Source organism: Pecten maximus, chromosome 12 (genome assembly GCF_902652985.1).
Source record: "Pecten maximus chromosome 12, xPecMax1.1, whole genome shotgun sequence".
Lineage (NCBI taxonomy): Eukaryota > Metazoa > Mollusca > Bivalvia > Pectinida > Pectinidae > Pecten > Pecten maximus.
The window spans coordinates 10,359,901-10,387,417 of NC_047026.1; the positions used below are offsets into that span (position 1 = coordinate 10,359,901).

Below are 27,517 nucleotides of genomic sequence, written 5' to 3' on the forward strand. Positions count from 1 at the left end.
CCAGACTCAGTTGTTCAACTTCCGAATTATTCATAGTATTATTAGCATATATCTGTATTTTGATACGATTAACATTGTTGGCTCATCAGTATTTTCTTCCTGCAATGCAAATATAGAACAATTCAAATTGTTTTATTAGGAATAACCAACCAATTGAAAAAAATATATTTTTGAAACAGTCCCTGTGTATAGAAAGTTGAGCCAAGGATAAAATGTCTGGCAGCCACTGATTGGCCAGTATGTTATGAAGTGAGAAAATAGATATGTAGCCTGATAGGTAACTAAGAAATGTTGATATACATTTCGTAAGTCCGATTGATTTTTTCCCCAAAAGTTCAGGTAATAACAATTAACAGGTAAACATTTCAGATTTTTGAGAATTTTTACTGCGAAATTCACCCATTTTCAAAATGGCTACCCTGGAGAAAATTTGAGCTGAAAGACCCAACTTTTTTTTTTGATTAGGTATTATATCAGACCCTAAACTTTTGTTATAAACCATAATTGTCATATTGAATTCAAGAATTTGAATGAAATACTCCAAAACGTTTTAACACTAAAGTCTATGGGGAAACAATTGGTTGGTTGGTCTCTATTATTGATAGTTGATGCTTGCTCTCACATAATTATATATGTAATGCCCATTTTTTACTTTTTCTTTGTGTATTAAAAAGGTTCACACAGAACAATTATATTATTCATGTATATATACAATAATATATGGGGCAAAGAAGTAATTCAAACAGTGTAAACAATAAGGTTTGTTAAATTTTCGAGGCAATCGCCCCTTTATCAAAACACAAAAAATCACAAATACAATCACATAATATATATAAGAAGTACTGGAAATACAATAAAATACAATAAGAATGTTTTAGTAACTGGAGAAACCACAATGAACCCTTCGGCAAACGTGGGCCGAAGGCGGATACTAGCGTGACTGCATCATGTTCAAACACTAGAACGCTATGCGACCAACGGCAGAGATATAATGTATATATTTTTTATAGTAAAATGGTCAACTTCGCGGTGTCCGAGACATATAATAGACAAAAAAGGAAATCTGCAAACACTCTTATTAATAAAGCGCTTTTATATTAAATCTTCACACGCTATACATCAACACATCGGTGTTACTTTTACATGGCCTTATATGGGCGTACATCATTTAGTTATTGTTCTGAAACCAATCCACACTCGGAACACAGTCAGGATATCTAGACAGATGTGTTACAGAAGCGAAGAATTGCTAACATATGTGTATACAAATTATCTAATAAAAACAGGCGAATTCAAAACCACATTATACCAAATAATGGAAATGGATGAGAAAATGAACCTTGTTTAGCTATGAGATCAAGTTTTAAGTATTATCATACCGAACATATTGACTCGGACCAGGAAGTTATTTGTAGACGAGTTATCGTTCTTCTTGTCTAGGGCTACCAGGAAGTACCCGACAACACACCTCATTTGTAAACACCAAAATATTGAAAATATTACCAACATCGTGACGACTGTCAGAAGGTAAGGTTTACTGTAATAATATGAACGGTTGATCGTTATTGTTAATTAAACATGTCAGGTTTTGAGGTTTTGGTATCAAATAAAGGTGATTAATAGGATGTAATGGTAATCCTACACAAACCGAAAGTGACTTGATAAAAGTTATGTTAAATCAAATAATACGAATATTTTGTTATAATTGGACATACATTCACGGCTGAGGTAGCATGTGTTCTACTGGGTTTTCTGGGTGTGTTTTCAATACAATGACACACAATAATATAACGAACAACTACTGTATCATATCATGCATGCATACTTCAACTTATATACCAATTATAGACCATTTTTACAAGAGATGTGTTGGTTTTTAAAATACACTATACAGATACTACAGTAAAACCATTTAAATCAATAACGTTACAATCATTCTTTGATATTTTAAGAGCTACCTCCCCTGAACTGTTCGAGTCAAAACCGCACCTCCCTTCAGTATTTAACTCAAATTACTACTTCATACTGCTATATATTATCTAATCATACGCTTTCAGAAATATTTGAATGAGCGACAAAAATAGCACAGGTACTCGTCTCGTCTGTAAATTACACTGTACACGCTATAATCAAGGCTAGAAACCCAATCGGCCAAGCCAGACCCAATTTCGGGAATATTATGATGGTCGACAAACCGCTAAATATTTGTCGATAGAAATAGTCTCAATCGTCGGAAAGATTATTTTTCTTTAATTTGGGGTATGATACAACGGAAGCGTATTAGGGCCACATTTAAACTTTTATTGATGTTTTATTTCCACACTTTAATGTGTAAATTATACAATATAATGTGTAAAATTTACACTTTAATCTGTATTTTTTACACTTTAATATGTAAATTATACACGTTATTCTGTAAATTTTACACTTTAATCTGTAAAGTATACACTTTAATCTACATTTTACACTTTAATCTGTAAATTATACACATTAATCCGTAAAATTTAATCTTTGGCTTTTCATGGTGTCATTTGGATACCTTGAGAGGTCTTCATGATTGGAAGGGAGATTATTTGACCTTGTTGAAATCAATATACAAGATATGCACATGAGGTGTAATTGAGTATTTTATCGGGGGTTAAAGTAAGTAAAAGCCAAAGAGTAAATTTTACGGACTAAAGTGTATAATTTACACATTAAAATGTAAAATTTACACATTCAAGTGTATAATTTACACATTAAAGTTTAAAATTTAAAGATTAAAGTGTAAATTTTACACATTAAAGTGTAAAATTTACAGATTAATGTGTATAATTTACACATTTAAGTGTGGAAATTAATAATTAAAAAAGTTTAAATGTGGCCCTAATACGCTTCCGTATGATTCAATATACAGTATATCAGATACAGCATATACAGTTGTCCCCCGTAATACCGCCAACGTTTGCCCAGTTTCAATTTTGGCGATAAATAGAACACTAAAGGGTATGGCGCTTTAACGGGGTTTTATTTTGTAGAGAAATTTGTTCCAAACAAAATGACAGCGGTATTCGGTGTTGGCGGTATAACAGGGGGCGGTATACCGGGAGACTACTGTATATATATTAGTACCAATCGGCACAATTCATATACGCACAGGAACATGGGATATTATTGAATCAGTTTTCTTTACACTTAAACACTTTAGACATATTTTGTTGATGCCTATCTTCAGTCAATATTTCCAGGGGAACATATAGATCACCATTTATTTACAGGGATGGCAGAAGCTGACCCGAGACCAGAATACAGATGTTTGATTTGTACGTCACCATACAAAGAACCGAGACTGTTACCCTGTGGTCATACTTTCTGCTGTCGATGTCTGACGTCATATATCGAAGCGGAACTCGTCACAGCAGACGAGGACCGACACTTCTTTCCTTGTCCTGTCTGTGAGGCCCCAATAAATCATTATGGCGGCAATCCGACCGTAAGTACATGGGCGACATGTTTTCCGAAAAATAATTCCCTTGTTTCCCTTACAGCACAGTCGTCCGGTGTCCTTTTCTGTGAGCCATGTCTACGCGGAAAAGAATCGAACTCTGCCGAGGTCACGTGTACCGAGTGTGATGAGAAGCTCTGTAAACAATGTAGAATTTGCCACGAACGAAACAAGGCAACAGCTGCTCATCAACTTGTCTCCATCTCTGGCAATGTTGGACAACTTTGTGATGTAAAAGTCTACGAAATCTGTCATAAACATAGTGGAAAACCCCTGGACGTGTACTGTATAGACCACAGCGCTATGTGTTGTAGTATCTGTGTGTCGGTGTCACACAGACAATGTAACAATGTTAAACCAATGGAGGATGTGATCAAGAAGACAATGGCTAAACAGAGTCCCGGTGAGAGAGAATGGAAGGAGCTGACAGAGGAAACAAAGAAGATGTTAGATGAAGACGATTTAGGGATAACAACACTAAACGCAAAAGAAAAGGAAGCTTCAGCGGAAATGACCGACAGGATACAGAAAGCTAAAGACAAACTCGATAGCCTCAACATAAGATTTCAATCTGACCTCGAAGATAAATGCGGAATATACAGACAACAACTATTGTCTCGACGTAAGTATATCAACACATTCAACATCAACGCGGAAAATTCACATCTACTGACGTCACGTTCAGATCAACAGTTATCAGAGCGTCAACGATTTTTCGTGAGAGAACAAACAAACAATCAGATATCGGGACATTACCGACGTATGGATCAAAACACAAAGAAAGAACCAAATAGGTTTGACATCACACTGAAGCTAGAGGAAACAATTGATGAAATCATGAAAATGACAACCGCGGGAAATGTTGACGTCACCTCGACACTTTCACCTGTGTCACAGAATGCAAATGGTCGTATATGTTCCTTGATAGGATCTTTGCTTTCGACGCCTTCAGCTACAACGTTATCGGACTCGACCTCGACTTCTGACTTAATGGGTTCTCTGCAGCATCTGACAGTCCAGACTACTCCAGTAACGGCCGCGGTGGATGTATGGACCGGGTCGGTATCTTGTGTACATACGGTTAACACCAGCACACTTAGAGGAGAGGACACGCCTTGGTTGACGGGAGGAATCTTTACTGACAACAATGAATTACTTATCACAGACTACTGTAACCGTAGACTAGTACTGTTTGATGATAAATATTCCTACACGAGAGAATATAAAGTTAACGGTCGCCCTACAGATATAGCACGTGGACGTACTGCTGATGAGATATTTGTGGCTGTAGACAAGAAACAGATACGGAGATATACACTACAGAATGGTCAGCTGTCCGTAATCAACACGATCAGTAGTCCTCTTAATACCTGTGGTATAGCAGTACAAGGGGACAACATCCTGGTCGGTACTGAGGATAGTGTGAAGGTTATGTCTATCGATGGGAAGGTCACAAAGTCAATAAAAAGGGGAGGATATAACACATACCTCGCAGTATCTGCATCTAAGTCCACTGTATACCACACATATAACAATGACGTAGTGTGTAGACGACTAGACAGTGACGCAGTAGTCTACAGGTACAGGGATCCTGGTCTGAATGATCCTGTAGGTATCGGACTAGACCGGGATGACAATGTGTATGTTTGTGGTTTCCGGTCCGGAAACGTTTACCTCATTTCACCTGACGGGTCACGTGGGAGGGTACTAATGTCCCAGCTGTCCGGTATCACCAGACCGTGTTGTATAGTGGTCCATCAAACCAAACAGGAATTCGTGGTTACTTCTTCTAACCAGGAATCTACTACACTCGAGGTGTACAAATTCACTGACAACAGCATATAAATGATTTGATGTACAGCATCAATGGAGCCGGGGTTAGGGATTAGGGGGTTTCGGGTAGGGGTGTAGCATTAAGTGTATAACTAGAGTGAGCAAAGTTCGTTTGTCCGAAATACGATAGAGGTAACGTCTTATACAATATTAAGTAAGATATTGATGTATTTCAAAGTGGGATTCTCCAGTGGTATGGATTACCAAGCGACTTAATAAACTACAATATTGCAGCTTTTTAGATAATTAGAAATGTTGTATATCATTCTGTATAAATGTTTCATATAAGGATTAACGCGCACCACGGGATACAAAGATAACTACTGCTATTAATAGCCGCCAGGAAAATGAAAGAAATATCCATTCGATTCATATATTTACATTAGGACGATTAAGAAAAAAACGAAGAACATAATACGAATACGAAAAAATGCTAAATTAATGGAACAGCCGGTGATCCCGCCAATGCACCATCGCTTACTGTGTCCTTCCGCTCCTCTAATTCTACTCGATGCTTTTTTTTTCTTTTTTTTTTCTTCCTTTTTTATTTAAAACAAGAGACATCAACTTTATCAAATGCATTTATTCATGCTAAATTAGAATTATTCTTTTTGAATGGATGGCAAGGAAACACAATTTATGGCATTTAAATGTTGTGTATTTTTCAGACGTTTTTTATATTTAACTGTTGTAAAGTTTGGGAAATCAGCACGTGAAACGTAGTTTTCATAATGTATGCATAGTGTTTTCAATGTCAAATGTGTGTTATTTTCACCTGGTATGTACATGTAAAGAATCAACACTCAAAATGTCAATATACACGCATGCATACCATATCCCCTTCACATTTACAAAGTGTTTGAGGGAAGGTAAACTTTCGCACTATGACCTAGTTGCCATTCCACCGTCTGAGCTAATAGATGGTCATGTCAACGTTCCATAGTGGTATGACATATCGTCCTGAAAGTATCTATATCCTATGGTTTTAATTTACGTGACATATATATCGATTCACGATTCATGACACCGTTGTAACGTAATTTGATTCTATGCAAAAACTGTTGACGTCATATAACAACGACGTCATTATAGGGGTTTTGAAATCCCAGCAAAAATCGTGGCAGCAAAGCAGGGGATTTTGCTGTGGCAGCGAACGGTAAAATGATGGCATGGTATCGGCACCATTGGTAATATCATGATAACGTCATGTACATATGTATGATATGATGACGTCAAATAAGAATATACGCTTACTCGTTGGTATGATAAGAATGACATGATATATATTTATATGTAGTGTTTTTACCATGATAATGATGTCATGTCTTATTTTTGTGTATCGTGTTTCTGTAGTATTGTATTGCATGAGTAATATAAATGCACTGTATTGGAAAATGTCGGATAGCAAAATACAGATAATTAAGAACAAATGCTACATTGGTAAACTAATGAAATACATTCAACAGCATTTCAAGTTTTTTGTAAAAAGCGGACATTTAATAAAAACTTCACGGTACATAGTCCTTGCATTTTGATAAGGTTAGGATTAGTACAGTAGTAATTTAGAATAAGTACTTGTTTTATCTGCTTAATAGTTGTATGTTCACACTCAAGGCATTCGTCACTGATTTCATTAAAACATAGATTACAAGTTCTAATAATTATTATTCTTTCTTTTGCCTTTAACCTCACAAGATAATTTTCAAATACAAAAGTTCTTTTATAGATAGGATAGGAAGATCCTCTTAAATAGTACTCAATATCGTTAAACCATTTTTTGATAAATTGGTCTTGTAATCTTTGTTTCAAAGTAAGTCTCTTTTAAATGTTCATATTGTGTGATATTCCCAGATTAAGTTCCGGTTTCTATAAATATATTCTGAACATTTATTAACCATTTGAACTCCATGATTCCATTTGCCTGTAAATTAAATATTAAGTTATACATAGCATTAGACAGATACTGCTAGTTATCAATTATGCCTAAGCATAATTACTCTTGTTTTAACTTCTGTATATAATGGAAATCTCCCGATCTCACCAGGTATCATGTAATTTACCGTACTTTTAAGCACGATGGTAGCTCCGTCGTAGCTTATAGTGTGACCCCTGGTCTGAAAAAACACTTTGTGGACAGGATATCTCTAGTTATACATCATCTACTGTAATCGAATTTGGCGAGAACAAGAAGTTATATATAGATAAGGACAAAACTGAAAAAATCTGGAAACCAACATTGTATTTTTTTTTACCTTGATCTGTTTTTTTTTGTTTTTTTTTAACATCCCTTCTTAGGTTACTACATCTGTGGATAGTTTGAATTAATGTATTCTGCTATGGAGACCCCTTTGCAGGGCCTACATTCCAGAGCTTTGTTACTAATAAAATTTGGTGCTTGACAAATGTGTTTCGAAAGTAAACACATCATAGGTGTAGCACATTTCAAATGTAGTAAATGTGGACATATTTCGAAAACTTTAAAATACAAAACATGTATTAGTTGCTACTTGTCATAAAACTTCTTTGCTGTATTAATGAAGCAATTGTTATTTTGATTAAAACATTATCAATTAATAGCTTGGTATGCTTTATTTGAATTTGATAAGATATGGTCAGTTTGACCTACCCTTGTATAAGTAGCCACAGGACAGTGAAAATTGAAATCTACGATAAGCAATAGATGCTGAAATTGAAATTTTAATGTTTGCGTCAATGTGAAAAACTTTTCGAAAAATTACCACATAGCAATCAAAATTGTCGTCTGGGATAACCTAAAAATCCTAATCTATTTTTCTCATTGATCAAAATTTATTTTGTAAAATTAGGTCACAGTGACCTACTTATTAGAGCATTGCATTAGGACAATGAAAACTGACATCTGGGAAGAGTAATATAAGCTGAACTTTAATTTTGCAAAATTAGGTCACTGTGACCTTCTTTTCGAAAATTGCCACAGAGCAAAGAAACATTGCAATAGAACCATGGAAATTGACGTCTGGGATGAGTAATATATGCTGAACCTTCATTTGCAAAATTAGGTTGCTTTGACCTACTTTTCGAAAATTACCACAGAACAAAAAACATTGCACAGGACCATGAAAATTTACATCTAGGATGAGTAAATTAGGTCGCTTTAACCTTCTTTTCGAAAACGGCCACAGAACAAAAACAAAATTACAAAAGGAACATGCAAATTAACATCGTGGATGAATAATAGATGCTGAACTTAAAATTAGCAAAATAAGGTCACTGTGACCGACTTTTCGAGAAATTTCAACAGAACAATGAAAATTGACACTTCGGATGAATAATAGATGATGAATTTTGCAAAATTAGGTCATTGTGACCTACTTTCGAAAATGCCAAAGAACAAAGGAACATTGAAATAGGACAATGAAAATTTACATCTGGGATGAGTAATAGATGCTGCAATTGAATTAAGCAAAATTTAGTCATTTTGACCTACCATTCGAAGAATTGCCACATAATAACGAACCATTACAATCGGACAATGTAAATTTATATCTGGATTGAGAAATTGATGTTGAATTTGAATTTTGTATAATTAGGTCACTATTACCTACTTTCGAAAACCTGCCACAGAAAAATGCACATTTATATATATGAATATTTATATACGTTGGATCCTGATCTTTTTTCAAAATAAGGTCACTACGACCTATAATCTCCACTCTCGCCGTATTTGGCGTACTGAAACTCCACATTTGCCCGCACCATATCAGCAATAATCCACTACTATTTGTACTTACACTGACAGAATTGCCTTCGGTGGAACTACACGTATACTAGTAACCCCATGCCGCCTTTTGTCCGCCATGTTGTTGTTTGCTATCGTCACATCAGTGTGACTCTCCTTCTTATATCTTAACAGATTAACATTTAATGTATATAAGTCATGGTTGTCCAACTGTCAGATCCATGGCGCAAATACATCAACCGCTCGGTACTCCAATGTTGGCCCAACTTTGTACCAACATTAACAGCAGCCCACTTCTGATGCGAAATTATTATTTTAGCATGAGGATGGCCCAATGTTTGCCCGACGTATGATAGCCGACGCCAAAGTTGGCCGTCCATGCTAACAAGTTTCCGACGTTGGACCAACGTGTATCTGTTATCTGGGAAAGATTATCTAATTAAAACATTTTGATCAGTATCTTTTACAAAATTAAATTTTCATTGTAAATAATTGCTTTGATTTGCTCACCTAAAGCACAACACATTAGAATTGAAATAATTTAAGATTTATTTTTTCGTTTCTTTTATAACCTCAAAATATTGATCGCAAGATCTTTTTGAAATTTTACAGAAACTGACCCTTAATTTTCCGATCGGTCCTCCAAGATGGCCGCTATTGCATCTGATTGGCCGAAAATTAGATATTGTCCGATTTTTATGATATTTGGTGTGTAGGTACCGCAACTTTACATTTCAACAAAATTGTCTCGATGTCCCGTCCTCTGATTAGTGGAAATTTAGATATTGTTTGATTTCAATCAAAAAATGGTTTACAAGGGTTTTGAGGGTTGCATGACAAAATGGTACGACTGCGGGGCCGTTTGGGGGTGTGAGTAATTGTTTCCCATTACAATAAGTACTTGTTATGATTCTATTAACATATTGTTGTTCGGTTTTTATGTTATATGGTTTAATAATTTTATGCAATGGCTGAATTAATATATGATGTGGATATCTTTGCATTGAAAATTTTGTAATTTATAATGTAAAAATTATTGAAGACTATAGTGAATTAATTGACTTTCTGATAAATGCTTCACAAATCAATTCAGATTCTTAATAAAGTTTCCCAAGCATATAGCGACACTGTAACTTTAACATGATCATTTTCAGAGATGATAGGGTAGAAATATCAATTGAAATTGCCACACGTTCTTCCTTAAATTTTGAATACGGTTTACATCATGATCTCTTTTGAAATATATTATTTCCTTTCCTGATATGAAGCCAGGTGTGTACATTGCTTGTTGGTATGCATGGTGGGTGTGGTCGATGAAAATAAAGACGCTAATTTCTCCGAACACCTGGTCTAATTCTTCTCACTTTTTTCGAATTTTGCGAACGAAATATTCGACAAAAAGTTCATATAGTTTTATTAATACATGTAAATCTATGACGTCACAATGTATACACCCACTCTGAATCAATATTCAGCACTCACTATAGTGCCTCTCATCGACCCAAATGATGATGAGGAAATACTGTTTTTAAGAAAATGTACAAGCTATATCCAATCAAATATCTTATGGTTGAAATACACAGTTTACCGTACTATGTTCTCTAGATTTCTTAAGCTTTAGTCCTATATACACCCACATCTTATACTGCACTCTCATTGACTAATCGTCTCCTCCAGCGCTCCTTGCTCACACTCTGATTGGTCAATCCCAGCTCCTCCTACCTATTGTACATGCAGCTCCTTCCATCTCCTCCTGTGTCGCTCCTCACACGTATTGGTCGATCCCAGTTCCTCCGACCTACATCGACTTACATGAATCTCTCTCTCTCTCTCTCTCTCTCTCTCTCTCTCTCTCTCTCTCTCTCATTTTAGTGCTGTATTACTAAATATACACAGGCCTACAGTCAATTACACAATATTGTAATACTCAAACACAACTTTATACAATACACATCACCTTATACATGCACATACCGTGTATAACTGGCCACTGGCTAACAATAACAGTAATAAACTGAATAATGGCTCGTAAAATATAATGTATCGAATATAATCCATAGCTAGCTACATATCTACCTTAACTATAAAAGGTCTTTTGCATCTTTGCATGCCTTTCTTGGTTTATCATACAACCAGTTGTGGATGTTTACATACAGTCGTTGAAACTTTTTAGCACTGTGCAATTGTTCACACAACGAGCACCAGTCCTTATGTTGGGACTGATCGTCAATGGAATACCTAGTCGTCCAGGCAAACGTTTCTTCCAAATTCCAATTTTCATCATCAGGCTTATTCATGAATGAAGCCAGGTTATCAGCTGTATCAAAGTCCGCTGTATCAAGATATGATCCTGGTGGGAAAAAGAGAGAATAATTCACACCGCCTCTCATCACTGGAATGGTAGACGGAGAGTGACGGTATGTTTTAAATGGCCTTTTACTGTTGTAATCGACACAAAGAGAGTTTTCAAAAGCTAAGTAATACTTGTAATGCTTTCGAAGGAGTTCATCACAATGATTTTCGTTTGAAAGCGGGCATTTATACTGTCCACATCCACCATACACGTGGATATCGGTGGACTTTCGCATAAGCTTTGTATATTCGTCGCGCTTACTAACGGCACCACAGTGCGACAACGTCCAAGCCGATATCCTATCTTTAGTTTTCCTCTCTTTAATCAATGCAGATATTGTGACGTTGTTTGGTAAAAAGTGAAATCTAAAAGGTGCTTGGAAAACATCGGAATCTCTTCGATATGTGAAAGTCCAATTAAATAAATTTGCCCAGTGTGATAAGTTATTCCAGTAGTAAGCCGGTGGTTCCAGACCATGCATAATCCATAGCTGACCAGGTTTCTTTTCTGGCGGCTTTTCTTGAGATTTTATTCTTGGTCCTTGGAACATCACCACCTTTGCAGCATCATAGCCTTTGGATCCATATGTCATTGTACATTTGTATTCACAGCGATTGAAGACACTTACAGTGATCCAATGGGGCATATTGTAATAATGAACGTGGACTGTTTTTTGTTCCAAATGTGGCGTTGGAGTTGTCGGAAAAGGCATGGCAATGTATCGATGCATACCATTTAATCCAGATTGAATCGATGATGCATCCCAAAATTGTTTAATCAGCAATATCGTCGCTACCACTGCAACCGTGAGGAAAACTTTGAACTTTCTGCAACAAACATAAGGGAGAAATATCATGAATGTGAATAATAATACAAGTATTTATCTAAGATATTTACATGCTATTATGGGCTTTAACTGCCCAATGATCAAAACCAGGCAAGAGTATCCACATAGATAGATTGATATACGTGTGTGCCTTACGAAGCCAATTTAAAGCTACATATGCTGTTGATAATGTCTGTCCCGAAATAAATGCTTTGCAAAATAATATTTCGAGAGGTGTTGACAATTATTCCTATTTCTGCGTAAGTGGAGTTCAAGTTCACAAGAGGTATTCATCTTTGAATTCTGACAGATCAAAAAAATAACCATATATGGAAACGAACATTCAAAGCTTATCGCCATAACGTTTCATTAAATCTTCTTCTAGGCTTGATTTTTCCATGGACGCAACGGGTATACTGCGAGTAGGTTTCCCATTCAGGTTTTCCTGTAGTGTCCCCATTAAACATTTCTATTGTTTTATTCATTACGGTTGAACTGTTGAAGGTCTATCCACATAAAGCAGCCATATTTGATTTCGTTACGTGTCCCTTAATCGAAACTTTCGGTTTACATAGCGAAACAATGGTAAAACCGACAGCTACGCACAAAAATATTAACGTTGTACTAATCAGGTTGTCTGTCAAGTTTGTTTCTTTTCCTTTACACAATATTAATGGAAATAAATGAAGTATTTTTTTTAAATGATGATGTTCTATGCATCCTCGTTTTGCTTTGTAATTTCTTGGTCCGATTAGATTTTAAATGACTGTCATTCAGTCATTTTGGATTTTAACATTTATTTTTTCCTCATAACTGATTAACATTTTGTGACATCAGGAAGCAAAGCTGGTCAGAATCAAACAAGGTTTAAACTAACCAAAGCAAGGTTGTTGTTTTTTTTTTTCGTCAACGATCAAGTCCTCTGTTTAAATTTAATAAATGGTAAACATGTGTTATTTCATTATGAAGACGAGTTACATGGAATCTGTAGTTTATTCGGTCTAGATATTTAAAAAAAATCATAGTAGATGACTTCAACATAGAACTTCCAATTATCACAAACACATCATAAGACTTCCTATGTGGGTTGGATTTTTCATATTTACAAATGCTCTAACACATTACAGTGGTACCCATCCCAGATAGATCCCCAATGAAAAACCTTTGATATGACTGAAAATATAGTTGGTGTGTGTGTTTTTTTAGCAAACCCTCTGCATTTCGCTTCGTTAAAAAATGGTATTGGAGTTTAGGTTAATTTGTATACTCCTCGATATCGGCTCTGGATCAGTCTTCTTGTTAAATGCTTGTAGAGTTGTTTAGCTCGAAGTAGTATCATCCACGGTTCAATTAATGTTTACATCAATTATTCATGGTTTATTAGCTAAAGTTCTTCGTGAAATATAACTAACAATTAAGTGCCAATTTAGTACTCTAATGTACTATAATTATTACATTTACCCTGAAGGGTCAGACACATACAGCGGTGCCCTTTCAACCGTGTCAGTGGTTTAGTTACCGCGAATGATAAGCACAACAAGCACAACCAGTTACCCCATGTCTTCAATGTAACTCAAGTTTTCTTTTGACCTGACACCAGACTTTCCTGATAGATGATGTTTGTTGTTGTTGTTGTTGTTTTTTTTTTTTTTTTTTTTTTCGTATTGTGACTACGACGGCGGGTATTTCTGATTGATTAGCAATGGCTGTGTTGTAGATGGCGTGCCTACAGTGCCAGGGGCAATATTTGTATATTATTCAGAATGGTTGTTGATGGCAGTGATTAACTGTATTTACAATTTAAGACTTTAGGTATAAATACATATCGACACAACGTAACAAATTCAATGAAGACATGTTGATACACAAAAATGGTGTTTAAAATACACATTTCCAAATATTTCTGTACTAAAGCCAATTTCATGTCGTTCAGTTATCTTAAACCTAAATACAACCTTCATTAATAGACTCTCCATATATTTAAAATCGAAAACGACATCGTGTATTAGCTGCAGGCGATAATGGCGTGTACAATTATATGCCGATTGTCGGCAGAGATATTTGTTTACTTTTAAGCATTGAACTGTTACCAAATGGTAGAATACAGTCGATATGAATACAATTTGGGTGACAGATAAATAGAATGTCGCCCGTCAATGTTGACGTGTCTTGCATTTCTGAAAATTCGGAACGAGCCCCTGTGAGTGTGACGACATTGACAATTTGATCATATTTCGTATAGATCAAGAATGGCACTTAAAGTAATATCGTGTTGACTACATTTTTCTAACCATAAAATGATTCTCTCATAACTTGTGACGTTGCTTTATTTTTGGTTGTGGCTCCTGTAAATAAATACTAGCATTCCAAAGCTCTCTAGGCCGAAATTAAACTGGCGGCCATCGTTCAACCTACAACACTTGGAGCTGTATTCCTACACTGACCGAATCACTGTAAATTGTAGTATACAGTCTCATGAATACAATTTGGTTTACTAACGACATATAGATAAATGCAACACAGAATGTAAATATAATGTTATGGATAATGTTTAGCTCAATGACATAAGAATAGCGTGTCACATCTTCAGTGTTGGATACCTCATTCCTCCGTAGTCATTTTCTCGTTCGTATATCAAAGGGGTCAAATAATTTTCCCGCTGACAACGTTACCGGTGACTTACAGTTTCTTCAGTAAATGTGACTTAAAAAGTGTATAAAATGCTATTAGATTGTTTCTATGAGAGTCCAAGAGCCTACAACACCACATGAAAATCCTTATACTTTTAAAAAGCGTGTCTTGGAAGAACATTGTTATGACTGTTCACCTCTCGTACCATACTTCGTTATCGGGCATCAGACCACAATTGATTTCCCTCTATATTCTACTAAAGAAAAATGAAAAATCAAAAAGAAAATCTGGTTTTCATATAACATTGTAGAACTATTCAAGTTGACCCTACCGAAGAAAGATAACTATATTTAAGTGTCACCGCCCCAAGATGTTAAGGGGGAAAATTAACCAAATATTACCACTCAAGCCTTACATGTATAACTCCATGTGTCCTGCCACACAAACAAACATGGAAATGTTGTCAAAACAAAATTCTATCACTAAGATAGATATTGCTCTATAGATATATATCAAAATTAAATAATGCACCATGCAGCTATCACAAGTGAAGAAATCGGACAACAGCATTTCCTTATGCTCCACCCCGGGTTGAGGCATTTTTGTTACACCCCAAAGGCAGGGGAAAGATTCCATTAATCTTTTGGATCCATATGTTATATTACACGTATAATACCTTAACATTAACCCATCATCATCGTGATTGAGATACGAACATTAGCATACAAGCAACTGGACCGAAAGGACAAAAAAAAAACGTGTCCTAATGTATCTAATGCAAAGTGAATTATAGCCAATCAGAATCGTTGTCAGAAACGACCAATCGGCTTCGAAAGTGGTTACACGCTAGGGTATCGGTGTGTAAACAAAACAATAATTGGATTGATTTAACACATAAAACAATCTATATAATATAGGTAGATCTTTTTTTAGTATAATTTACTTTAATTTGATATTAATGTTATTCCGGATCAGAAAGATAAAGAAAAAAGAATCTTTCGATTGGAGACTGCTTAAAGGTGAGGTGAACGCCAATAACATTTAAATTAACATTAGTTCCGGTGTAACGTTGAAAATGGACCCCCGTGGAAAATGGAACCCGGTCCATTTTCCATTTTCCACGGGGGTCCATTTTCAACGTTACACCGGCCCCCACTCCAATTTCTTTTAATTTTTTCACTATACCTAGATACATCAAAATAAGCAATAGTCGTGTAAATGATTTATCCTTATCTCAACCGATAGTCGTAGGGGACCTCCCTGCATAACACCAAGTTGAGTGAAAATGGTACCCTAACAATATGGTTAATGGTTTTCACAGGCTAATGTTAATTTACAAATCAATTATAAGTAACAGTGTATACATTTACTGTCATTTTGATATATGTCATATTAACATACAGGTGGTAAGCAAAGTGATAAATATAGTAAGAAAAACATGTAAAATCTTCATAAAATTTGAAATTTATCCAGCATTGTTAACTTGAATTAGTATAGTTGCATTTTCGGTCTTTATTGTGTACTTCTTTAAAACAAATTATGTATTTGTATATTTTCTGAAATAATCAATTTGATGAAATTTTAAAGCCGGTAAATATCTTGTCAAACATGTCAAATGCACAATCTTAAAAGTTTATATGTCTAATCGTAACTTTATCTCATACAATGCGGCCTGTTATACGAATTAACGACAGTTATAATGTTACAAAGTTGACTCTTTCACTTCACTTGTGTTTTAACCAACTACGTCTTGTTTAATAGAGCCCGTGATCATTGTATTTCACTAACTATACAGCGGTATTAGACTTAAGTTTGTTCTTAGGTACGTGTTCGAGTACGTTTACACAGTATTTCAACGTGTATAATAGGTATTATTAAAATGTCATGAGTTACTTACGTCATGATATGGGCTGGCATTTCGTACTCGACTCTGGACGATCACAACAAGCTGAGGTAAATCGGTATCTTACAGTATATATAAAGCGACCGGTAAGTGGCCGCAGCCAATCAAGTTAAACTTCATTCTATTATGTGGGCATTTCGGTCCATTAGCGGCAGAATGGTTTAAGTGTACCGACACTTTATCTCTAGCCTTCCACCTCTGGGTTGCGAGTTCGAAACATACGTGGAACAGTTGCCAGGTACTGGCCGTAAGTCGGTGTTTTTTCTCTGGGTACTCCGGCTTTCCTCCACCTCCAAAAACTGGCACGTCCTTAAATGACCCTGGCTGTTAAAAGGACGTTAACCACACCAACAGCTGATGTACATACTTGTATTACACGGATAGTTATTACCTGTGTGACCGGATGGACAATGCCTTAGGGTTACATCATCTATTGATTGGTTTGTCGTTGGAAAACGGCAATAGTAGATTGTGTATTCCATTTATCAATTGTCGTTGGTTTATATGATTGATACTAATTGATAATAATTTGGCCAGGTGACCGACGTATGTGGTCATCCTCTGATCAGGTGATGAGCATACGTTACTATTCTTATAAGAAATCCTGGAGCTGGCTTTGTGTATAGTTATAGTATAGTTGTAAACACGGAAGCGTTTCGGAGATGGCGGTCTAACAACTCCGCTCCTTCTTACTCACATTCCGTTATCGAAACCAAAACATGCTGCTTTGAACTTTTTCGCATCAATACTATATGTCTATGTGACTAATAGGAACTACACGTGTATGTTGTAATGTTTGTGTGGCTGTGTGCCTGGTGAAGAATATTTATTAAACTATAGACATAAGCACATATAATCACCTGAAGTGTTACATGTACATGTACTTGAGGCTTAGTTGAATGTGGTAGATGTATGATTAGGATTTTTGATATTTTAGTTGACAAACCAATGAATACAAGTTTGCAACCGTACGTATGTACTTGGTCAGAACACAGATTATAATGCAGCAGATTAAATTCAAAATTTAAGATAAATATCTTAAAGTTGTAAAATATCCAGTGATGTGTATAGATCTGTATACAAGATGTATCATCATGGACCAGTAGATTAAATCAAAATACATTGTTTACCAATGCAATATGCTTATCCATCTCAAGTCGGTTGATTTTAAATGTTTCCAAAGCGCGAGCTTCAACAAGTTGAGGGATTTGTTTTTACAACAACAGAAGGTAAAACACAGTTATGAGTACTGAAAATGGTTACAAGAATGTTCCTCCATAACATAAGTGGAGTCCCTTTGTTGTGACGTCACAAATAATTCTCAATTCGTGACGTCATACCAGGAAATTTAAAATATAAAGTAGACATTAAGGCATTTTGAATCTGTTTTATTTGTATTTAAAGTTCCAGTAATTACATATGTATATCAGGATACAAAATAATCGGTATTTTTGTTGAATATATGTCTGGATGTTTTGTCTTCGGCTAATTATCAAAGCTATTTTTATTGACATTATGTTATAAGAAACGTAATATAATTGATATTATATGATATGACGCAGTTATTGTATGGATGGGAAGGAAAAAGCACTTTTATTGTGCCCCGAGACATTAACTATTTCCCGACGCGAAGCCGAGGGAAATAGTTCATACAATTGAACATCTTTCTAAGATGCTGTGAATTTTCTTTTCAGGACCGATCAAAAATTCCACCCACCTCCAAATCAAACGTTCAGGCGGTCTATGTTCCCAAACATGAACACGTTGTCGGACGTGCGTGCTGCAATTAATTCAATCAAGGCATTCTAAAGGGGTATGGCGCAAATTGGCCTGTTTCGACGTAACAGTGACCGTTTTCAAAATAAATTTAATTTTTTGAATACAAACCTTAAATCTATTACATATTATTTATTGCGATGTCTATTTCATTAAATGACCGTAAAGTTGCATCATCTGGATATTTTCAACTTTGAAGGGCAGTTTTCCCAAATTCGATTCCTTTTTTTTTTTCTTTTTTCATTTAACGCATCGGAAGACCAGCTTTTACAATTAAATCTAAATGCCCTAGTAAACGCAATCAACGACAACTACAAAGTGCAAAAAGTGTATTGCTTACAGTAAGGGTGACAAGGTCAGATGCAAATCTGAGAAAGAATGGAAGAAATGGAACAGGTTTATAGAACTATAACAGTTAATTAGTGTTCATATTATAATATTAGTTCCATTAGCTCAGGCGCTGTTTTTTTGGGGGGATTTTTTTCTCTCTTTTTTTTGCATCTCTTATTCTTTCAGTTCTTCAAAAAATGAACACAAAATATAATGTGCATAAAACTTCTATAGGCTTTGATGAAAGTATAAACAATTATCATTCCTTATATGCGAGAATATGTATGTGTTCAATTGGAGTGCGAGAATATGTAAGTTTGTATTGGTACACCAGAATATGTATAATTATTTTGGTATGTGAGACCATGTAAGTTATATTGGTGTGCAGGAATATGTATGCTTAATATTGGTATACGAGAATATGTATGTTCAATTGGTATGAGAGAACAAGTATGGTCTTTTGGTCTGCTAGAATATGTATGTTCCATTGGTATGCAACAAGAATATGTATGTTATATTGGTATACAAGAACATGTATGTTCTATTGTATGGTGTGTAATCATAATGTATATATTGGTGTTTTGCGTACAATGATCTCTTTGCATGCCTGGAGTATTGCTATACCATATATACCGGTAATATTCACTGCATAATTGGAGTGTGTGTGATAATCATTATAGAGAATTTCCTATGTATGTTTGTGCTTATGTACCAATGTATGATCAGATGTACGAGTGGTGTTATGTAGTTGTGTAATAATCATTATACAGAATTTCTTCTTTGTGTGTGTGTGTATGTTGTACAAATGTATGAGCAGATGTACGAGTGGTGTTATAGATGTGTGTAAGTACATAGATGTTGTGTGAAGATGTTACAAAGTGCTCCGTTTAACATGTACATGTATCATTGTATTGAATGAAAAATATAAGTAAAAGACAATATCCGATTTTATTCTATATGCCAAAAGACAATTAAAAACGTGCAAAAAACGAAGTTAATATAATACACTAGACTGACTATAATTACTAACATAAACTTCACATTTTTATAATATGGTTAAACCACAAGATGTATTTTTCATATTTTATTATATTTCTTAAAACCATATATTTTTCAATCGTATTTAAAAGATATTTTCAACATTAAAAGCATATTTGATATAACGCATTAGTATAAAGATAAAAATATGGAGAAAGAAAAGTTTCACTTGGATAAAACAAAAGAGTAAAATAACCAATATACGCCGTATCGTTCAAGGTAAAATGTAAACAATTACCATGTCGACAACAAACATACATGGACGAGTAGTATAAAAATGTATATTCAATTGGTCAATTTAACTTTATTTCATACGGTATTGATTGAGTACATAATTCATTCACAACGCATGGACCATGGCGATCTATTTGGTATGATGGGAATCACTGGTGTCACGTGATAAATAAACCAAACTCTGATAAAAGGCTATCACGTCCTTGATATACTTGATTAAGAATACTGTCTAAGTGCACCGGGTTTCGGAAGACTATACTTGATACGGTATAATGGTGATTGTCTATCGGGATTCGGACTAACGAACCTGAACCTTTCATACATCTGTAAAGTAATACAGTGAATGTCTTTCGTGAATCAGATACAGAAATGAACATCAGTTTCAAATTAACAAAAACTTTCAGTAATACAAAAAGATCACAGTACTATATGCACGACGTTACATCAACCGGGATTCGGATTAATTCGGACTAACGAATCTTACCCACACTAGTTACTCTACCGGATTCATACCCCATTGATGTTCTACATAAAAGTATTTATATGTTGTCGTCACTGAATTTGTACACCTCCAGTACAGTAGATTCTTTATTAGAAGTAACCACGAATTCCTGTTTGGTTGGATGGACCACTATACACCACGGTCTGGTGATACCGGACAGCTTGGACAATAATACCCTCCCACGTGACCCGTCATGTGAAACGAGGTAAACGTTTTCGGTACCGTGACCACAAACATACACATTGTCATCCCGGTCCAGTCCGATACCTACAGGATAATCTCAGACCAGGATCCCTGTACCTGTAGACTACTGCGTCACTGTCTAGTCGTCTACACACTACGTCATTGTTATCTTTGTGGTATACAGTAGACTTAGATGTAGATACTGCGAGGTATGTGTTACCTCCTCCCTTCTTTATTGACTTTGTGACCTTCCCATCGATAGACATAACCTCCACACTATGATCAGTACCGACCAGGATGTTGTCCCCGAGTACTGCTATACCCACAGGTACTAGGAGGACTACTGATCGTGTTGATCACGGACAGCTGACCATTCTGTAGTGTACATCTCAGTATCTGTATCCCGTCTACAGCCACAAATATCTCATCAGCAGTACGTCCACGTGCTATATCTGTAGGGCGACCGTTAACTTTATATTCTCTCGTGTAGGAATATTTATCATCAAACAGTAGGAGTCTACGGTTAAAGTAGTCTGTGATAAGTAATTCATTGTTGTCGGTAAAGATTCCTCCCGTCAACCAAGGCGTGTCCTCTCCTCCAAGTGTGCTGGTGTTAACCGTATGTACACAAGATACCGACCCGGTCCATACATCCACCGCGGTCGTTACTGGAGTAGTCTGGACTGTCAGATGCTGCAGAGAACCCGTCAAATCGGAAGTCGAAGTCGAGTCCGAAAATGCTGAAGCTGAAGGCGTCAAAAGCAAAGATTCTATCAAGGAACATATACGACCATTTGCATTCTGTGACACAGGTGAAAGTGTCGAGGTGACGTCAACATTTCCCGCGGTTGTCATTTTCATGATTTCATCAATCGTTTCCTCTAGCTTCAGTGTGATGTCAAACCTATTTGGTTCTTTCTTCGTGTTTTGATCCATACGTCGGTAATGTCCCGATATCTGATGTTTTGTTTGTTCTCTCACGAAAAATCGGTGACGATCTGATAACTGTTGATCTGAACGTGACATCAGCAGATGTGAATTTTCCGCGTTGATGTGAAATGTGTTGACATACTTCCGTCGAGACAGTAGTTGTTGTCTGTATGTTCTGCATTGACCTGCGAGGTCTGATTGAAATCTTGCGTTGAGGTTATCGAGCTTGTCTTTAGCTTTCTGTATCCTGTCGGTCATTTCCGCTGAAACTTCTTTTTCTCTTGCGTTTAGCGTTGTTATCCCTAAATCGTCCTCATCTAACATCTTCTTTGTTTCCTCTGTCAGCTCCTTCCATTCTGTCTCACCGGGACTCTGTTTAGCCATTGTCTTCTTGATCACATCCTCCATTGGTTTAACATTGTTACATTGTCTGTGTGACACCGACACACAGATACTACAACACATAGCGCTGTGGTCTACACAGTACACGTCCAGGGGTTTTCCACTATGTTGATGACAGATTTCGTAGACTTTTACATCACAAAGTTGTCCAACATTGCCAGAGATGGAGACAAGTCGATGAGCAGCTGTTGCCTTGTTCCGTTCATGGCAAATTCTGCATTGTTTACAGAGCTTCTCTTCACACTCGGTACACGTGACCTCGGCAGGGTTCGATTCTTTCCAACGTAGACATGGCGCACAGAAAAGGACATCGGCGGACTGTGCTATAGAGGAAACAAGGAAATCATTTTTCAGAAAACATGTCGCCCATGTACTTACGGCCGTATTGCCGTCATCAGGATTAATTGGCGCCTCACAGACAGGACAAGGAAAGAAGTGTCGGTCCTCATCTGCTGTGACGTGTTCCGCTTCGATGTATGACGTCAGACATCGGCAGCAGAAAGTATGACCACAAGGGAGCAGCCTCGGTTCTTTGTAGGGTGACGTACACATCAAACATCTGTATTCCGGTCTCGGGTCGGCTTCTGCCATGTCTGTAAATAAAAGGTGATGTATAGGCTCCTCTGGAAGATAGGCGTCAAGAAATATGTATAACGTGATTAAGTGTAAAGAAGACTGATTTCATAATATCACGTGTTCCTGTACGTGTATAAATAGCGCTGGTAGGTACTAATATATAAACAGCAGTCTCACGGTATACCGCCCCCCCCGTTATACCGCCAACCAGGAATACCGCTGTCATTTTCCTTGAAACGGATTTCTCTATTACGTATACCCCCCCCCCCCCCTTTTTTTCTTTGCTATATATAATCCCGTTAATAACCGTTTTAGTTCAGCGTAATGCCCGCTTTACTTATGTTTGTATTATTTGACGTACCTTTGCTCTGCTCCAGGGTCATGTTACAAAACAGCATTTTACAAATATAATTAATGACTGTAATTTAATTTATATATTAATTGTCCATAAAGGATACAGATCACCTTAATCAACCATATTTAGAGGATATTGAATGCATGGTTTCCCGTCTAATATAACATATATTTCACGAGTATGACAGAATATCGATATTTTAACGAGTGTGAGGCAAGAGTGAAAAATATCGATATTTAACGGGAAACCATTCAATTTTTTTTTATTGCATTTCATAAACTTCAAAACAAAATTAAAAACATCGAAAAATTAATATTGTCAAAAAGTGCGGGAACAGTAATGACGTCATCTCTTTGTGACGTTACTCCACGTCAACTTGACGGCCCCATTTTGAAAGGACTGATCAGCGTAATTTAAGGTTTTCTGCTGTTATCGGAGAATCTCTGCATAAATAGATAACGTCAAGTGAGTTTTTTGTCAAAAATTAGTCTGAAAATTTCAGAAATACAGCAAAATAACCAATTTATCTATATCCGCTTCGATTGGAAAAATCGGATAGTTTCAACAAGGTGAATACAAAGGTAATTTGACAAAAACGGAAAACTTATAATTTCACTGCAAAATCTTATATTTTCACTGCAAAATCTTATATTTTCACTGCTCATCGCTGCAGTGAAATATAAGTTTTATTAGTTTGATAAATTTCTATATTTCACTGGCAAAAAATGCAATAAACGTGAATACGCAGCCTTTGTTTCAGGTATACATCTACTTATTATAGGCCTGTGTACACATGTGTATGGCTATAGTATTGAAACCCCGTTATATCGCCACCCTGAATACCGCCAAAATCGGAACAGGACAAAAGTTTAGTATAGGCTATATCAGATTATATTTGTCTACGTCATTTCCCTTTGGAAAATATTCACCTACTAACGACAATAACACAAAAATACACGACGACATAATTATTAATAAACCCCTGACACCTGTAGGAGCAGACGAAAATTGTGTAACATCAGCGCTGACTGGTTGATTGAAATTATCGAGCGTAATTTGACACGTAGTTCTCAATGAGCGGTTATGATATGCTAGGACAAGCAAAATGACAATATATAGATATTAACTAGTATACGGGGAATTTTGTTTTCTACCATAATTTCACCTTTACGAAGCTGAAGTGTTGACATGCCATATATTTCTAGTGTCCGACTAACTGAAATCTGACCATTTCTGGATATTTCAAGAAATCTAGCGACAATTCTAGGCATGATATATATTGAATCATACACAAAATTAAAGAAAAGATATCGGACTGACGATTGAGAAAATTTTCATCGACAAATATTGAGCGATTTGTCAACGATCATGATTTCCCCGAACTTAGGTATCGCTGGGCGATTGAGTTACTAACCTTGATTGGAGTGTAATTTACAGACGAGACGAGTCCCTGTGATATAATTGTCGCTCATTCAAAGTTAAAACATATTAGATAATATATACTGTCAGTTAGTAACTACAACTGTTCATACTAAACAGAGGTGCGGTTTTAACTCGAACGGTTCAGGGGAGGTAAATCTTCAAAAAAACCAGAATGATTGTTAAAATGGTCTATTATTGGTATATAAGTTAAAGTATACATATGATACATGATATTATACAGTAGTTGTTTGTTGTATTTGTCTATGTCTTTGCATTGAAAACAACAAGTAAACATAGTATTGTTCGAAAACCGTGAGATGTATGTATACACACAAAACAAATGATATGTAATTATCAATAATAATAAAACATTAGTATTATTTGATTTTACATAATTGTTGTCAAGTCACTTTCGGTTTGTGTAGGATTACCATTACAACATATTAATCACCTTTATTTGGTACCAAAACCTGACATGTTTAAAAAACAATAACGATCAACCGTTCATATTATTACAGTAAACCTTACCTCCTGAGTGTCGTCACTATGTTGGTGATATTTTCAATATTTTGGTGTTTACGAGTGAGGTGTGTTGTCGGGTACTTCCTGGTAGCCCTAGACAAGAAGAACGATAACTCGTCTCCAAATAACCGAGTCAGTGTTACATAAAGTCTTATCTAACATTGTGTCTGCTATCATTGTGTCTGCTATGATAATACTTAAAACATGATCTCATAGTTAACTAGGTTGATTTTTCTCATCTATTTCCATGATGTGTTTTTAATTCGCCCATGATATCGAAATTAAAACGTATTAAAACTTTTAATACGTCATATACATATGTACATTTTAAATCGCCTTGTTACAGGTTTAAGATGTACAACATTAAACCAATAAAATATCGCTATATTACATTGTAGCAACAACCCGACAAAGCGATGACACGACAGTTTAAATTTGCTAATATGCTTGCAAAGAATGTGTTGTGGTAAAATGTCTTGTTGTCGTTTTGTCGTTTTGTCATCGTTACATCCTTGGTATTTCAAACATAATCACTATGCTTATTGTATTAATTTATTTTTATTACATTAAGTGAAGCAGTTGTGTAACAAAACAGAGCAATTCTATCAGTTGAATATTCGGAGTAATTAATCGTAATTAGGGCGTTCAAACAGTGAGGTTAAGGTGTTTTCCGACGGTATACATGCAACGTCTCCTGTCAACAAGCAGTATACATACAATGTCTCCTGTCAACAAGCAGTATACATACAATGTCTCCTGTCAACAAGCAGTATACATACAACGTCTCCTGTCAACAGGCAGTATACATACAATGTCTCCTGTCAACAAGCAGTATACATACACATGTATGTACAACGTCTCCTGTCAACAAGCAGTATACAAACAATGTCTCCTGTCAACAAGCAGTATACATACAATGTCTCCTCTTTTTAGGCGGTATAATGTCTCCTGCATTCCGGCGGTATACATACAACGTCTCCTGTCTCGCGGCGGTATACATACATGTCTCCTGTCTCCCGGTGGTATACATACAACGTCTCCTGTCAACAAGCAGTATACAAACAATGTCTCCTGTATTCCGGCGGTATACATACAACGTCTCATGTCTCCCGGCGGTATACATACAACGTCTCATGTCTCCCGGCGGTATACATACAACGTCTCATGTCTCCCGGCGGTATACATACAATGTCTCCCCTTTTCAGGCGGTATACATACAACGTCTCTTGTCAACAAGCAGTGTACAATGTCTCCTCTTTTTCGGCAGTATACATACAACGTCTCTTGTCTCCCGGCGGTATACATACAACGTCTCATGTCTCCCGGCGGTATACATACAACGTCTCATGTTTCCCGGTGGTATACATACAACGTCTCCTGTCTCCCGGCGGTATACATACAACATCTCATGTCTCCCGGTGGTATACATAGAGAATACATGGTCAGTGTCTTAAAATATAAGCTGTATTTTGGCGAGGGTAAAGAAAGACAAAAGTGGCGAGCCTTGGCGAGCCACTTTTGTCTTTCTGTCCCGAGCCAAAAATACAGCTTATATTTTAAGACACTGACCATGTATTCTATTTATCCTGCAACAGTCATAAAAATACTCATAAAAAATAATCATTTTGAAGTGAAACGGTGTCAAAAATGATAGAAATATGTTCGCCTTTTAAACGTAGTTTCACTTTGAAGTAGGTCAGTCGAGCTGACGCACGTGCTAAGATTCCAAAATACAGCTGTTTTCCGTCACTGCCGTATACAGCAAAAATATATCCGGTGGGTGTATTCCGACAATGCGGTGGCAGTTGCAGGATAAATACAACGTCTCATGTCTCCCGGTGGTATACATACAACGTCTCATGTCTCCCGGCGGTATACATACAACGTCTCCTGCATTCCGGCGGTAAACATACAACGTCTCATGTCTCCCGGCGGTATACAGACAACGTCTCCTGCATTCCGGCGGTATACATACAACGTCTCCTGTTTCCCGGCGGTATACATACAACGTCTCATGTCTCCTGGCGATATACATACAACGTCTCCTGTCTCCCGGCGGTATACATACAACGTCTCCTGTTTCCCGGCGGTATACATACAACGTCTCCTGTCTCCCGGTAGTATACATACAACGTCTCCTGTCTCCTGGCGGTATGCATACAACGTATCCTGTCTCCTGGCGATATACATACAACGTCTCATGTCTCCCGGCGGTATACATACAACGCCCCTGTCTCCCGGCGGTATACATACAACGTCTTCTGTTTTCCGGCGGTATATATACAGCGTCTCCTGTCTCCCGGCGGTATATATACAACGTATCCTGTCTCCCGGCGGTATACATACAACGTCTCCTGTTTTCCCGCGGTATACAAACAACGTCTCCTGTCTCCCGGCGGTATACATACAACGTCTTCTGTCTCCTGGCGGTATACATACAGCGTCTCTGTAGGCTATAACGGTGGCGTTACTGGTCAAAATAAAGTATGTGTGTACATG

The 27,517-nt window shown here is 36.5% G+C and overlaps 3 protein-coding genes across 3 annotated transcripts; 1 reads left to right on the top strand and 2 right to left on the bottom strand.

Annotated features, from left to right (window-relative positions):
- The first annotated feature begins 3,259 nt into the window (after nt 1–3,259).
- On the top strand, nt 3,260–5,329 carry LOC117339795. Its single transcript, XM_033901504.1, has one exon. It carries the CDS (start codon nt 3,260–3,262, stop codon nt 5,327–5,329), a length of 2,070 nt encoding a protein of 689 aa, XP_033757395.1.
- A 4,793-nt stretch (nt 5,330–10,122) lies between these two features.
- LOC117339253 (alpha-(1,3)-fucosyltransferase C-like) lies at nt 10,123–16,948 on the bottom strand. Its single transcript, XM_033900733.1, has 2 exons — nt 16,743–16,948; nt 10,123–12,215 (listed from the first exon to the last, which is right to left on the bottom strand). The coding sequence occupies exons 1-2, from the start codon at nt 16,760–16,762 to the stop codon at nt 11,117–11,119; spliced, it is 1,119 nt and encodes a 372-aa protein (XP_033756624.1). The 5' UTR covers nt 16,763–16,948; the 3' UTR covers nt 10,123–11,116.
- Nucleotides 16,949–18,759: 1,811 nt separating this feature from the next.
- On the bottom strand, nt 18,760–25,126 carry LOC117339252 (tripartite motif-containing protein 45-like). The gene is made up of 2 exons (XM_033900732.1): nt 25,025–25,126; nt 18,760–22,736 (listed from the first exon to the last, which is right to left on the bottom strand). The coding sequence occupies exon 2, from the start codon at nt 22,732–22,734 to the stop codon at nt 21,094–21,096; it is 1,641 nt and encodes a 546-aa protein (XP_033756623.1). The 5' UTR covers nt 22,735–22,736; nt 25,025–25,126; the 3' UTR covers nt 18,760–21,093.
- Between the last annotated feature and the right edge of the window lie 2,391 nt (nt 25,127–27,517).

Excerpts from the sequence above, each read along its gene's own strand:
- LOC117339252 (XM_033900732.1), bottom strand. The coding sequence starts at position 22,734 with ATGGCAGAAGCCGACCCGAGACCGGAATACAGATGTTTGATGTGTACG.
- LOC117339795 (XM_033901504.1), top strand. The coding sequence starts at position 3,260 with ATGGCAGAAGCTGACCCGAGACCAGAATACAGATGTTTGATTTGTACG.
- LOC117339253 (XM_033900733.1), bottom strand. The coding sequence starts at position 16,762 with ATGCCAGCCCATATCATGAC. Across the intron at positions 12,216-16,742 it reads ATGCCAGCCCATATCATGAC|AAAGTTCAAAGTTTTCCTCA; the intron begins GTAAGTAACTCA and ends TGTTTGTTGCAG.